Genomic DNA, 16,980 nt, shown 5'->3' on the forward strand with positions numbered 1-16,980 from the left:
GTTCTCGCTGTCAATGGGGCACATAGTAAATTGTGCATGGATTGCGGAGAGTAACATGAGTCTCCACATGCTGTGAGTCTCCACGCTGTCATGCATGACGAGCCACATAATAAGATGCGCAGATTGATGGTCTCAGAAGTGGAGGCAACTGAGACTTGTCCTCCACCACCCAGACTGAGGTGAGTAACCGCGCCATCACAAGGACCTACTATGTAGTGGGAATTGGGCATTCCAAATTGGGAGAAATGGGGATAAATAAATAAAAAGCTTGAATCACATTCAGGATTATGCAGTAATAATATCTTGGGTGTGTTTCTCCTTACTTGGATGAGGCATGTCTTCATCTTTGTACTGCACAGTCTATGAGTGAAGAAAGCAAAAGTTGAGGTTGTTTTTCAAATGATTACAATGAGACAACGCAACATTGTCCATTATCTGTCCCAGTTTACATAAGTAATCCAAATTATTATTATTATTTTTTTACATCAGAAAATTCTAAACACCCACCAAGATCTCTGACTCAATTCAAACATGCTAAATCATATTATAGAATGAGATGTTTCCTGAATGGAGAAATTAATTAGGGCTGAAAAGATATTTCTCATCACAGCAGGTATTTTCTAATGGATCAGATGATATGTCAGTTAATAAAGGAAGATGTTGCATAATGATTCAAATAACTACTGTTGTTTAAACTACAGAAGCATATAAGGAAATCATATGCAATCATTTAGTTGGCCTTATGTCATGGAACTACAAATATTTTAAGACAAACATTATGTTCATGACTTGAGACTTGATACCATAACTTCTAAAAGCAATTACAAATCAAGTTAGATAGTTCTAACATATGTTATCTTATGTTTTAATCTCGGTTTTTGATTTTCAATGCATGGACTCATGAGTTGGACTCATAAAATTAGAATAAAATGACGTTCACTCAAACGTGGTTAATGATTGTCCCATTCATATGTCAGTCACATGAACACCCCGCCCCCTTTTTACATCACGTTAAAGTGACTGACAGGTGAAAGTTCCAATCATCGAGCGTTTGACACGCAAGAGGGCCCGCGAAGCCCTGACTGGATTCACTTAAAAGAAAACTGCGATTGGACTTGTTACAGAGTCGTAACATAGGGAAGACGTGCTGGGGGCACGGAGTGTTTAAGGTCTACTCGTAGCCTATCTATTTTTTTTTTTTAGCGACTGGGTCCTACTTTCTCTTCGTTTTTGTGTATCTGCGAAACTCTGAAAGTAATACGAAATGTCCAGCAACCTCAGGCCAAGGCTGTGCGTTTTAGATAAAGGGGACAGCGGATACGGTTTCCATCTCCACGGCGAAAAGGGCAAGCTCGGTCAGTTCATACGGCATGTAGAGCCCGACTCCCCGGCCGCCTCCGCGGGTCTGCTGGCCGGTGACAGACTGGCGTTCGTGAACGGGGAGAGTGTTGAGGACGCGAAGCATCAACAGGTGGTGTCCCGCATACGAGAAGTCACGGGAAAACTCGAACTCATCGTGGTAGATGCAGAGACCACAACACTGCTTCAGAAGCATAACTTGAAGTGCAAGAAGGAGTATGTGACTGATGGGATACCGATACCGAGCAGCGCTGGATCGGACCACGAAGATGAGGTGAATTACGGGGCGCCACGGGAATCAACCCCCGTCCCGGAGACAAACGGAAACATAAGTTTGGAGAGACTGAGCGTGAGCTCCAAGGTTGGTACAAAAATATTATTTATTCGTCACTCAAAAAGTTTATTTTTGAGCATCAACGATGAACTTAATGGGTTAGAAAGTTAATCTGAACACGTGCGTTATTTTTTACGCTTGTTGACGGGTGTCTCGGGACCCAAAACAAAATGTTAATAATGCGGGTGATTCTCCCCATTCTCTCACGAAACCTGTCAAGAAAGTGTCCTTATAATGTCTTTTTTTTTTTTTTTTTAAATCGAAAGAAACAAACAAGAAATCATGTTTTGCATAGCCTATAGAAAAATTAGGCCTATTTTAGGGCAATTTAGAGTTGTGATAAACTGAAAACAATCCCAAAATGTAAATGTTCTCATTTACTCACCATCATGCAATCCCAGATGTACATTACTTTATTTTTTTCTGCAGAACACACATTTTTAGAAGAATATCTCCGCTCTGTTGGTCCACACAATGCTTGAGATGAAGAAAAAAAAATACTTAATTTGTGTTATGCAGAAGTAATACACATCTGGGATGGCAAGAAGGTGTCGTCATAATGCCAAAAAAAAAAACCCAAAAAACTTAATGATGTGTGTATATAATTGGTATTGTAAACCGTTTGACTACAAAGACACTTGTGTATGTGCATTTCCATGTTTTAAAACTAGAATTGATTGTGGTAATGTCACAGTTCCCGCTGGTTTTCACATTGCTTTAATTTTACCTGTAAGACAGACAGAGATGTTTTCCAGTGTCTGGAGCTTTTTGTGTGACAATACCTGTCTTTATGTTATTTGAGCCATTTTATGTCTGTCATTTGAGTTGTTGCATCAGTGCAAGTAAATGCCCGATACTTAACTCGTATACAGTAAATGATCCGTGAAAGAGAACTATTAGGCTGTATTGTTAAAGGGTTAGTTCTCCCAAAAATGAAGTTTAAGTCATTAACTGACCCCATGTCACTCCAAATTCTTTATTCAATGGAACATGAGATGAGAAATTGAGGAATGTTGACCCTGCTCTTTCCCATGCAATGAAAGTGAATGGGGACTGAGGCTGTTACACTCATTCTGCATAAAATCTTTTGTTTTCCATGGAAGCAAGTCATACAGGTTTGGAACAACACAAGTGTGGGTAAATAAAAAATGTATTGTATGTAATGTTTGGGTGAACTTTCCCTTTATTTGCCAGTTTATTATTAAAATTTTTTCCAACAATGGCTTTGCCTGGAACTAAAATCTTATTGATCACAGATGCATGTAATTTCAAGTGCCATATCTGAAATTTCTTGACACCTTTTCCCTGCTGAGATGTAAAGATTACACAATCCTTCAAAGTGTGTAGGTCAAATGTACAAATGTATGGCTCTAAAGTGATCCAACATTTTTATGTAATGCAGTACAAGGTCTACAGGTTATTTGCAAGAAGAATGTAAAAGGCTGTTTACAACTGGGCAACATTTGACTGTTTCATGAGATATATTTACCCTGCATTTTAAAGGATATCCTGTTCTAAGCTTTTATTCATTGAGCACTGTAAATAATTAGGAAAGAAATGTCAAAAGTAAATTTATGTTATTGGAGGCACTTCTGTGTATTTCAATCACCTATCAGTTCCAATGTAAATAAAACAATGTGCCAGATGTAGTTCATGGACTACTTAAGTTTGATCTTGTTTGAGCTCAGGACAAAAGCCATCAAAAAATAGCTGACCCCAATCAATTACCAATCCCTGCTTGTCTTGGAGATCCTTAAGCACTGAAGGGGTTATTGTGGAGAATTACTCTTTGTTTGGGTGCGGACATCACTTTAGAGAGAAAGGAGCCCACAGAGTAGGATTGAGGTTGTCTTATCCTCACCTATGGAACAGACCATGAGCATAACAAAACATAAAACCGACACTAATTTGACCTGTTTCACGTCAGGGTCAAGTTACAGAAGATCAAAGGTAATCATTGTTTCAGTTAAATATTTTTAGAGGTGATTGCTGAATTATCACTATTGCTGTTGCTCATTCAAAGGGTTAGGGATTTGAACAAACTCCTTAACCCCAAGTATAAAAGTCATCTTGCACCATTTGTGCTACGAACATGAATGCTACCTCAAATCGTTTGACTTGTTGAAGATAGTTGTGCTCTTTCAAATTTTTCTTTGAAGTTCTCGTGGTGGCGTAGTGACTCGTCTCTATCTGGGTGGCAGAGAATGAATCTCTGTTGTCTCCGCATATGAGATCATCAATCAGTGCATCTTGTCACGTGGCTTGTTTAGCGTATTACCGTGGGACATGGCACATGTGTAGGCTTCACGCCATCCACACACACAACTCGCCATGTGCCCCACCGAGAAAGAACCACATTATAGCGACCATGAGGAGGTTACCCCATGTGACTTTACCCTCCCTAGCAATCAGGCCAATTTGGTTGCTCAGGAGACCTGGCTGGAGTCACATTAAAAGCATTATTAATATCAATGGCTGAGGTAAAAATTTCACCACCAGCAAATTTCAATGAGGGAATAGTAGAAAAAGACTCTCTCTGCTTTATATATCTAGCCAAAATCCTCCCTGCTTTGCCCCTGACTCAAATTGTACTGTCTTGCCTTGAGTAGCCAAAACTCCACCTTCCAGTAGTATTAGTATACAAGTAGTATTATATCTGTATTTCAATTGAGGGCAATCAGACGACATTCGGCACTTCAGTTCTGTCTCTGTACTTTAAGTATCTCTTCCAACTCCATGAGTGGATTAGCAGCTAATTCCCTCTCTGATGACTCCAGATATTCTATAATTTCCTCGACGTCCGACAATCTTGTAACCAACTCGAGAGAATTTATTTTCCATCGCAGTAATTGATCGACGTATTACAGCAAGATCCTCTAAGTTGGCAACTTTCGTCAGCATTTCAGACATGATGGAAAGTTGAAGATGGATTTCTCCCACCGCACCATCCAAACAGAGTCCTTGGTCCGCAGGCCCATCAGAGGTTTCAGCTTGAGCACGTAACTTCACATGTCTTTTAATATCTCCAGAGCCTGAGGATTTTGACTTTGGCATGTTGACTTCAAAGAACAGATATGTAGCAGGATGTGTCGAATCTCACCGGTTTATGACATCAAAATAATTAAAAACTCTGTTTACTCGTCCGCTCGTTGGCTCTTTTAACTGTAAGGTGGGACTTCCTTTCTACATCAGTTGACTGTGGGGTGCACATCTCCTTGGTTGAGCATTCCAATTTCTTCATTTTAATAGAAATTGCCCATCTCTGCTAAATAATCTTTGTCTTTACTCCGCTCCAAAGAACACTTTATGCCAAAAAGGTTCTATTCACAAATATTTATAGAAAAAAGAAACTGTTTTGCACAAAAAGGTTATTTTGGGTTTATAATTGCTTAATGTGAGGTGTGTATGCATGAATTACATTGTTGAAAGTTTTGTACACTACATTATTTTAGCATTTCATGCTGCAGAAAAATAAAACTTTTACAACGTACTTCAACGGCTTTGTGTTTGATTAGAAAAAGATAAATGCAAATCCAAATTCCTTTCTCTTTTAGACGGCATGTTTATCTTAGTATTAATATATAATCTATGGTATAATCTATTTTTGACTAATAATTCAACAATAGATGGAACAAAAATGTGTTTATCATAAACCGCAAACAACTTGTGTAGCTCTGTTTTCCCCCTCCTATCTACACACATTTATTTGAGTTACACCCTTACAGAATGGTGCACAGTGTTTATTACTCCCTTTTTGGAATATGTGCATAAACCAGAAATAAGTTTCATCATCATAACCCTGGCAACCTAGAGAAGGCCTCTGCTGAATAATAGTTATTTAGAGTCTCCGGAACGATATGGATTATAATCTCATTTCTCTGCAGTAATTTTGAAGTCCCAGTCAGCCATGAATGGCCTCTCTGTATCATTTTTCCCTCGCCATCCTGCATCCCATCCTTCCTGTCTGTGATCATTCACAAGTAAAATTCCACTGAGGGAATGTCCTTGGATCAGCTGGCAGTTTAACCCAGACTAAGCTTTGTTCTTGATGGCATTGCCCAACGGGGTGCTGTTTACTCGCTGAATAAAATTTTCGGAGCAGATTATACACAAACATCTTGCCCGCTGTATGCTTAACAATTACAGAATCATAAATGTTGGTAAAGGGGCAGATTAGATTTATGAAAACTAGGGGTGTGCAGAAGTTCATATTTTCAAAATTAACTAGTCTATTGGTTGCCTGAATGACTATTCAGCTAATCAGTGTTAAAGTCCTTACCTCGATCAGAGCTATTTCTTAGAGGGGGGGTTCACATAAAGACATGTCCTTGCATTTAAAACATTTACACGGATCACAATGAAATGGAAAAGAATGAAGCATTTTGAGAATTTGAACTATTTTTAACTTAAGAAACTATATTAAAAACATAACGCTTTGATTATGTAATTCAAAAAGCAGTGTGAGATGCGATGCTTCAGCCAAAGACATAAGTCTGATTATTTATGGATTTGGTGGCTGGGCTTTAAACTTGAGGGTAGTTTTGGGTTCAATACAAGTTCAGCTCAGTTGACCACATTTTGGCATAATGGTGATTACCCCAAAACAACATCTGAGTCATTTTCTTGATGCTGTTTAGACGTGGTGTGACTCATTGAGACCTTTTGTGTATAGTAATTCCTGAGATATTCAGGTGTGTGTGTGGGAGGGTAGAAAGGGTGTGTACACTTTGAACAATATGGGCCTCTTTCCTTTCATCCTTTTCTAATAAGTAGCATATGATGAAGATAATTAAATACATTGTCATGGGAGCTTTTATGTTTGGAGCAGAGAAACCGATATGGTTTTATTTTATTTTTTTTTTTATTATGAATACACGTTTTTGCCAAATACTAATTGGAAAATGAAAGTTGGATGTGTCCTACTTCCTTTTACCAATACACTGTTTTATTATACACTTAAAACTATAATGTTACAGACTGGTGAAAGTGGTGATAACTGGCTACATTTACATTCACCCTCATAATGCAATTTAAGGCAATACTGAGATTAAACAGTATATTGCGATTGTGCTTATAAACGGAGTAATGATAATTGCAGTAAGATATATGAGTACTCTTATTTTAATAGTTTTATACCGCATGTAAACGCTTTAATCGCATTTCATCCACTGACCAACGTGCTCCTGTGCCAGTAAAGCAGACGGATCATGTTCCACACAAGCACAGGTTCGAAAATGCCGCAAAAAAGAAGCTGCACTTTCTTTCCGGCTTCATGTAAAGCGGCAGCTCCATGCAAGGAGCACGGTTTTTCAGCAGTGGGGCTCCCCCATCTACAGCCCCACATTAAAAAACAAAACACATTTTCTCAAGTTGTGAGTGTCCGTTTGCAGTCTGAATTGAATGTTGGGGAGATGAAAAGACCATATGCTGCAAAATAATGGGAAGGAAACACCTCTTTTGAAATTAGTTTGTGCTTGCTGGGAAAACACAACCACATCCATCACGAGTATTTTGATTCACACACACGACGCTTATGAACCGATTCTTTTTATTTAATCAAAACAGAGTATCCAGTGTAGTTGAAAATTACTCTTACGAAGTGTTTCTTTTAATACATTGTTCAAAAAGACTCCCAAACTGACTGACTAATTTTACTTTTGCAAAGCTGTTTTTAAAGAGATATATTTGCTGATTTCCCTCAATAAGAGTATTGTCTACATGTAAATGTAGCCAATGAGATCACCACCAAAATGGTACATTTCAAAAAGTAAACCATGAAGTTGAATGCGTAACTATGAGGGAGGGATGCACACACATTTGAGTAAACCACTTCCTTCGTTACAAGGTCGCTGTTTTCCTGCTCTGGTCTTGTTGCATTTTCAGATGACACAAGCATTAATGTAAATGAGTAGAAATCTCACCTCACTGCATTGTCCCTTGTGCTCTTGGTATCATTTTACTGTTGGTTGGCAGTTTTTAAATCTCTATAGGTTAATTATTGTCTGAGTTTAGAAAGTGCACATGTTGTATCCAAAGCCTCAGAATAGACCTAAAGATGTATTTTGTTTTATAGCTCCAAGCTATGAAAATCGATTCACCAGTGAATTGTTTTGGAATTGACTCCCTGAATCAAAATTCAATCAACTCATGTGTTGCCTGTAATTGCAGCACTGCATCATAAAACTATTTGGATTACCATTGCCTAACCAATATGAGTTAACCACATGATTTCCTTGTTTACTTGGAAAACACAGGTTGGTTTGAGATAATTACTGTTTTAGTCATCAGTTCATAATTCACCAACCCTACCCCCAAGCCTCCAGAAGCTGAGCAAACCAAGGATTATGAGTAACCAAAGTGAACTATAAAGTCATTAACCTTTGTATTATTGAACTGTAGTATCTTTATAGGGCTGGTAGAGGATTTGCTGAGGCCTGGCGTCGGGTTTAGAGGCATTAGGTAAAGCCATTTTCACACTGCTCGTGACAAGCAGGTTGATGTTTCAGCTAATCCCCATCATGTTTCAGAAAACAATTTCCTGAATGTTTATAATATGAGAGCAACTCTATTCATGCATACATGTTTGCATCCTTTTAGTGTGGACTGACGACCAAGTTTATTTTTGCACATGTAAAAATTTGCTCCGAGACAGAATTTTTGTTTGCTGTTTTTGGTTGTGGAGTTTCTTCCTATTGTGGCGGTGAACTGTTTGGGGAAATGACATGATGAGCTTGCATACTGCCCAAAAGGGGTGGAGTAAGTATGTCATAATGGCCAAGTGAACTGTACGCATAGGCCACATACACTGCAAAGTTTTGGGATTGACAGCCACATTTAAAGGGTTTGTTCACAAAAGAAAAATCAAATTCTGTGATCAGTTACTCAGCTTCATGTTGTTCCAAACCTATATGACGTCCCAAATGGAGATGTTGGACAGAATTACTGTCACAGTCACCATTCAGTGTCATTGTATGGAAAAAAGATTAACATAAGAGACTTCCACACTGCCTAACATCTCTTTTTGTGTACCATGAAAGAAAGAATGACATAAGGGTTTGGAACAACATATTTTTTTATAAAATTTAGAAGTGAATTCAATAAATTATCATTCCAAGTGTGTATGGAATACAGAAACAACTTCAAAAATTGTGATGTTGATAATCACAGTAACATCTTGGGCATCTTGTGGCTGTAAATAAGAAACATGGATGACAACAGTTTAAACCTTTTGGTGTTGACTTTTTGTTGTTGACCAAGTAATATTAGGGGCCGGATGTCCGCTAACCTTTGGCAATTTAAATATATCACTGCGCACTGTTTTGTTATCCATTTTATTGTGAAACCAGTTTACACTTGAAACGTTGAAGTCCCCAGATACATAAGTCAGCCATATGGGTATCATATGAAAGTTTGGAAACTAAAGTTTTCATAGAATACCATACATTTTGAATTTGTTACATAAAATAACATAATAAGGGCTCTCAAATTCTGTGTTGGAAATAAGGGCCACCTAGAGGTCATGTGATGGACCTTTATATTCACATTAATATTTATTTCGCATAGCACTTAAATGCACAAGTCATACATCAAACGAAGCTCTCATTTTCAGGAATGTGACTTTACATAATCACAAAGTGGAATATGATTACTGAGACTTCAAATACAAACGTCTCTTATGTGCTGATCAATGCAGCTGTAAGCCCCAAGTAGCCAAAAACTTTATATCTGCTTTTACTTTAAGAAATGAGCCTTTTTTACTTGTCTTTTGAGTTTTCTTGAGTGAATAATCCAGTGGTATATCTAAGATGTACAGAACAAAATATCATGCTAAAGAAATCATCGTAAAAATATATTATTGATTAATGGTCTACTCTATATTATCGCAAAGGGGATAATCTCACATTTCTTGTGACACCTAGATTGAGCTTCTAGTCCACTCAGAGGCAGAGATTTTCGATGAAACAATGGAGATGGTGCATGAACCGAAAATTAGACCATGTCTACGGACGAGCATCTTTCTGAGGGCTAAAATGCATTAGAGCGCTACCTACATTTCAGATCTGCATTTTGTGATGGAAGGCAATGGAGGCAAAATTATTTTTAATAGTTCTTGCTGCCATCTAGTGGAATAAAATAAGACTTTTAAAGGGAGATCAAGTGAACCGATCCAGTCTCTGTGTGACAGCTCTAGACTCTAAAAGCTGTCTGCGAACCACAGACAGTGATGCTTTCTGCCTGTCAATCATTTTGCACGTTCTCATAGTACTGTAGTTGCCATGAAATATTGATACCATTTTTATGCCACGTATCTCATAACCATTGTCAATTGAGCATGCTATTTTGCTGCTGTTGTTTTTGACAACCGTTTCTGCTCATGTTGGTGTCAAAAAAGCTAATTTGGTATATTTGGAGTGTGGGGTTTTAGAAAGCAGCTTGTCGAAATGGAGCGCAACGTCTGGTTTTGGAAGAAAAAAATCCCATTATTTATCCCGTAGATTAACTGATTTTCAACGATAACTTCTAAACCTTTAAGAATAGTTAGCTCACACCGTGAGCTAAGAGGTTGTTCATTGATGGTATATGCTTCCGTATAAGCCATCCGTCTGCATCTCAACATCATTGATTATAAATAGTGTTTGATAGCGGAATTCATGGTAAACAACTAAATTACCTTTTAGAAATGTTGTCAAAAGTACCACTACTTCGGTACCAAGTCGATACTAAAATAAAAAAGATGTAACTGTACCAGAGTTTCTGCAGTACTGGTCATATCGAGTACCAACTCTATCCAGTACCAGTGCACAGTATGACTGACACACAACTGCTTTAAAATGCTCACAGGCTTACTTTTGAACGCATGCTTTGTTAATCCTTGTACACTGAAATGGACAATTAATCAATCGTGACATGTCCTAGTGTGATTTATTAAACCGCTAAAGGCTGCAATCTTGGTGTGGATGAGCTGCGTCTTACAAATGAATCCATAAATCTGACCGCTCAAACACTGGAAACTCCACAGACATTGAGAATCATTCACGACATGTATCAGATGGTAGAGCAGAGCACTAATCTACTGTGGACCACGCAGCACATGTAAACTAAACGTTTATATAATTAAATCTCAGCACACTTAACTCGCCTTTTTGTTTCTACATTTGTCTTTGGCGAGCACCACTGCTCTGCCGTGATTTTAAACTGAACTCCGAATCGATTCTGATTCTTTTGAGAATCAATTCAGAATCGTTTGTGTATGAATCTCAATGCGTCGCTGAAACGATTTTTACCCCACCTCTACTCAAAACAAAGTTTGTGATGTTGTGACTCCCCTCATAGCTGGTTGGTTTGGTTCATGGCTCACAACTCTCTTATGAAGGATTTTATTAAAAGTCTATGAAAAATGAATGGGGGAAAATACTTCCGGAACCCAGTCGGCTGAAAAAGTGGGCGGTCACTGTTGCGGCCTTTTTCTATAACTGTTAAAATAACTGTTACAGCTCCTTTAAGACCATAACTTGTGTTTAACTACATGTATTTCCTGCCAAGTGTCTAAAATGATTTTTTAATTTTTTTATATAATCTAAACTTGGATTAGATAAACCGTAGTTTGAACATTAGTGGAATAAATCATTCTGAACCAAGATCTATGTATGCGCTACCGTAGTGATATATCCTGTAAGAACATACTGCAGTGATTGTTTTTGAGAGATCCAGTAAAACATTTGGTTCACACTACATCTGCCAAAACTTTAATAGCAGCAGTTAAGAGTTTCCAAGATTCCACCTATTTTGTTTCAAGTGGGTAGTTTATAATTAGCTAGCAGATACAGTTTAGAGGGTTAAAATGCAAAAAGTTAAATTGTCGGTGATCGGTATCATCCACAATGAGCTGTGTGAATTATCGGTAACTGGTATTGGCCCAGAAATTCCATATACATATTTCCATAAACAGGGCAAGTTTCACGAACACTCCATAGTGAGTCATAAGTCTTTTTTTAGCAGATGCTTTTATCTAAAGCAACTTGCAATACACTTGTTACAAGGACAATCCCTTTGGAGCAACCTGTGGTAAAGTGACTTGATTTAGCACACAATGGTCATAGCTCATCATGGCTTGCTTTGCTGGGATCGGACCAACTACCTTCTGATAACCAGCCCTGTACTATGGCACAACTCTTCAGGTGTATCTGTGTATTCAGGCAGGAGGGATTAAACTCTTAGCTTAACACATGCCATGTGGTCTATGCTGGCTAAGCCTATGCTAAACAGAGATAACCTAGAGTCTTTCCCTTGCTTTGCATAGTCACCTGTGAGAAGAGTTCTTTCTTTCAATAGTAGCTATAGTCAGGCACACATGCACAATGAATCAAGAAATCACAATGATGATATCTTAGATATTGTTAGCCCTAACTCTGAACTGTGGTTAGCCCCCTAGTCAAGCTAGACACTCTTGCGTTTTCTGTTGAGTGGGAATTGTTAATTGTGCGGAGCGTATGCAGTAACCTGGTCCTGATCCATTCACTCCACATTGATATCCAGTTTCCTAGAAGAGCAGCACTCCCGTGATGTATGTAGTTAGTACACTTTGTACTGACTTTAGTATTATCAGTGTTTAGAGTGTTATAAGCAAATACATAGATGTTTTTTATATATATTTGAAAATATACACAGACAAAAATGGCCAGAAAATATACGTATTGTGATTTTTGAATATTGTTATGAAAGTATTTTTTTTAAATGTATTTTTTCAGGTATATAATTTTTGATTTTAAAAAAAACAAAAACATTTTAAACTTTAAAAAATTTTTTTATTATTTTTATATGATTTGGTATATTAAAATATATGTTTATTTTTATTTAAAATATGCAAAAATGGCCCTACATTGTATATCAGAAAATATATTGTGATTTATATATGAATTGGCTTCATTGCTGTACTCTCCTCTGCACCAACAGCTGGTGTGTGTTCTGGCGCACTATGGCTGCCATTGCATCATCCAGTTGGATGCTGCACACTGGTGGTGGTTGAGGAGATTCCCCCTATACTATGTAGAGCGCTTTTGAGTGTCTAGAATCTATATCAATGTAATGAATTATTATTATTATTGATGGATTTAAATCTAGTTAATTATTTAATTTATTTATTTGACTAATATATATTTTGGCATTTTCTTTTTTATATTTTTGTTTGGAAATATATTTTAAATATTTTAGATATTTTCCATATATATATATTTTTTTGTGGCCTTTTTTTTGTTGTTGTATATTTTAATATCAAAATGCATACATATTGTTCATAAAACCGCATATAAGATGTTTGTTCTAGACACATGCGTTGTAAAGCAATTATATTGCTTTTTAGTTACCATAAATTAAAATGTAGAGTTGTAATAACTGCCCTGGATTGATCTTGTTACGATGACTCAATTATCCAAGTTTTGTTGGCAGAACTTAGTTATTGAACTTAGAAAAAATATTCAGCTGAAATAAAAAATAGAAGTCTGGAGAACTACACTCATCGCTCTCACATATTCAGATTCCCAGCATGCACTGTGATGTGACAAAATGTCATGTAGCAATAATTCAAAGCTCATGTTTTTACTCTGTGATTTGTTTGAATATTGCCACCATTATTGTAAATTGCGTGTGAAGTGTTTAGCCTTATGCGTGTCTTGTTGACCATCTTAAATCTGAATACGGAACCACGTCAGGCACTTTATTAAGACCATAGTTTTCATAAAAGTGCTCAATGCGTGTATGTATTTGATATTAATGTCATTTTATTTTTTATATTGTACAATAACAAGGATATTCTAGAGAGTTGGGGGTAGGTTCTTTTTGACTTGGCCCAGAAACGCCCTAGCAACCAGACCAAAATGTTTGCTTTGTCCGGGCAATCACCACTCATCTAGTAAACTTTAACATGTTTGTTTTAATACTTTGTGAGCTCATGTATGCTACCTTTACTTTGACTCATCCATGGATCAATATGTGCATGCGTACAGATGTAATTGTGGCGCTTGTCTTATCTGTTTGTACAATTTCAGCCATATATTACGAGCTGGTTTGCTGAAGAGGGAAGTACACAGATGACTGGTCCGTTTCATTACTTCTAGTTTTCAGTGTTCCATCCAGAGTCTTTGACACTTTAAAATGGTATATATGTTATTTCTATCTTTTTAACTATATCTCTTTTTATTAATGTGGTTTTATGTAGAAATTGTTGCTCAATGTTATTTTGGTCTGATATCTTTTGCTTCTGAAATGTGTTGTGTATCGATTAGGCAGGGTGACATTGCTTCCGATGGTCTTTTATTCTGCACATTATGATTTTATTTTACTTTCTTGTGCACTGTAAAGTGGAATTTGTTTTGGTGTGTGTGTGTGTGTGTGTGTGTGTGTGTGTGTGTGTGTGTGTGGTGAAAGTTTGAGTTCTTTGAACCATGTTTATTTTACATTTGCATTTATATAAATGGCAAACGCTTTATCCAAACCAAATTAAATTGCATTCACGGTGCACAATTTGTCAGTTCATGTATTCTGTGGGAATTGAACACACTACCTTTCTGTTGTTAGTAACACGCTCTACCATCTGAATCATTACTTTAAAACCATGATATGCCCATCATGATGTAAGCCTTTGATATATGACTGATATCATGAAATGTTCTTGTCTTTTATTTATACTTGTTTTGTGCATTTAGGAAGTATCCATGTATCTACCTCCATTTATTCACTGTTTATTGTCTCTGTGTAGGAATCAATGTCCGAGTTGCGTCCACGTCTTTGTCACATGAAGAAGGGTGCCACTGGATACGGCTTTAACCTGCACACAGAAAAGTCTAAACCCGGCCAATACATAAGGGCGGTGGATGAGAACTCCCCAGCAGACCAATCTGGACTTCGACCTCAAGATAAAATAGTGCAGGTACAATATATCTTCATAAAATACACAACTGTTTATGCAATCAGGAACGTGATCGGTTCAAGCCTGCAGTTCACTGATGTCTTCAGATACTCTCCCTCACATTCCAGTGCATTTTATCTGACAATGACTCTCCTTGACCAGTTTCTAATGACACAGTAAGCCACAACAGGCTAGGTTACAGCAAATTATAATTTTTTTTACATAACAATAGCCCTTAAAGAAATAATTCACCAAAAAAAATAAATGTCTTATGTTGTCAGACACCTGTATTCTATTTTATTTGTCTCATGGAACAGAAGAGTTTTTATTTTCTCCCCTTTTCTTCCTAATTTGGAATGCCCAATTCTCAATGTGCTCTAAGTTTTCTTGGTGGTGTAGTGATTTGCCTCAATCGGGGTGGTGGTTGAATCTGTTCCCTCCGCGTCTGAGACCATCAATCCACGCATTTTATCACGAGGCTTGTTGAGCAAATTACTGCTGAGATGTTGCTCGTGTGGAAGCCCACTCTATTTTCCACGGCATCCACGCACAACTCGCCACGCACCCCACCGAGAGTGAGAACCACACATAGCTACCACAAGGAGGTAACCTCCATGTGACTACCCTTCCTAGCAACTGGGCCAATTTGGTTGCTTAGGAGACCAGGCTGCAGTCACTCAGCACAACCTGTATTTGAACTTGCGACTCCAGGGGTGGTAGTCGGCGTCAATACTCCCTGAGCTACCCAAACCCCCAAAAGAAGAGTTTTTGAAGAATCTCAAATATTTTAATAATATAGATCTCATTTGACCATGGCCTAAATGTGGCTCATCCAATCAGTTTTTTTAGACTCTGAATCATTTGTTTTATAAGCGTTCTTGCTCCGTTTAGTTAGCCATTTACAGTACACACTTTTACATCTTAACCAACCTGTGTACTAGTACCGAGTGTTTAATAGTATATGTATGGGCTGCGTTTCCACAGCAGTAATCTCATTAGATATGAGTGAAGGAGTGGGAGTGCAGGGATTAGAGAATGGCTCTGACCTCTCCTTGGGCATTCTTATTTATCAACCCCCCCAGCCCAGATCCCAAAGAAAGTTTAAGTAAGGCCAGTATGAACAGGAGAATGAAGGAAGTGAAACTGAGAGAAACAGACTGTCAGACCGAAAACATACAGGCCAAGTGAGAGAGGGGAAACAAAAGACAGATGTGAGTAACTACTTGTACAGAGATTCATTTTGATACACACTGGAATCATGTGCAAAGTTCCATGGACTGGTTTACTGCGACTATTGCTTGTAAAGCTACTTTGAAACTAGATTTTCAACCTACAGGTAGTTAACTATTATACATAATTGTAGTTCTGCATAAGTATAAATTAAGGAGTTAAACTACAGTCAAGCTACAGTACTCTTATAAAATTAGTTTGCTAAAGCATGTTATTAAGAATATCTATCTATTTTGAAGCTACATAAAGGGTTAGTTCACAAAAAAAAAAACATCATGGCATCTCTGTGTATGACCTAGGGCTGCACTTGACCAAAGATCTTCCTAGTCGACTAGTATTCGTTAGTTTAAGCCATTAATCGACTAGTTGTCGCATGTTTACGATATTAATTGAATTACCTAAATACATATATTTTTGGGGGTATCAGAAAATGGGCTGAGTTCCAGGGCTGAGAAAGAGTCTTATAAGTAACATTGCTAACACTGTTCAACATTACAGAGAAATACTAAACCATAATAACGAGCCTTTAAAATATAAATCATACAAGCACACACTCAAAGCGAGCTGTAGCGACGACGGCAAAAGCGGAATTGATTCTAAATGTGCCGGAAATTCGGCAAGGGAACTGTCTGGACATTTTGTTAATTTATAGAGAGAAATGCACATTAAAGGTGTCATGAATTGGATTTTTTTTTTTTATAATGCTCTTTGAAGTCCACTTATAATTTTAGTGTGAATAAAAAAAAATAATAATTTAAAAGTAGTCATTTATGAATAATTAGCCATTTTCTATCCAGATTTTGTGCCTCCGATTCAAACACACCTTTTTTGGGGCATGCGTTCTTGAAGACTTCAGTGTAAATGCCCACTGCTGTGATTGGGTAACATCGTTGCATGTGCATAATTGTAAACGCCTCCGCCATTACGCGCGTGTGATGTTATTTTGAAAACTTCGTATGGTTAAAAATAGGGCCGAAACGATTAGTCGACCGTTATCGACAACGTCGACAGTAAAAAATTTTTTGATATTTTCGTTGTCGAATAGTCGTTTGATCTAATTTAATGTAACATGAGATCACTTTAAACTGTAATTATGACAGCAGCACTGCAGCTCGCACCTGACTGATGAGAGGTAGAATTAACACCGATCACA

The 16,980-nt window shown here is 37.5% G+C and overlaps 1 protein-coding gene across 1 annotated transcript in view; it reads left to right on the forward strand.

The window, feature by feature from the left end:
- Positions 1-1,051: 1,051 nt before the first annotated feature.
- LOC127626755 (Na(+)/H(+) exchange regulatory cofactor NHE-RF1-like) overlaps positions 1,052-16,980 on the forward strand; it is a 34,069-nt gene continuing 18,140 nt past the window's right edge. The window contains exons 1-2 of the mRNA XM_052102771.1: positions 1,052-1,720; positions 14,448-14,618. Coding sequence (XP_051958731.1) covers positions 1,265-1,720; positions 14,448-14,618 — 627 coding nt within the window. The 5' untranslated portion in view covers positions 1,052-1,264. The remainder of the gene's footprint in view (positions 1,721-14,447; positions 14,619-16,980) is intronic.

This window comes from Xyrauchen texanus, chromosome 33 (assembly GCF_025860055.1).
Source record: "Xyrauchen texanus isolate HMW12.3.18 chromosome 33, RBS_HiC_50CHRs, whole genome shotgun sequence".
Lineage (NCBI taxonomy): Eukaryota > Metazoa > Chordata > Actinopteri > Cypriniformes > Catostomidae > Xyrauchen > Xyrauchen texanus.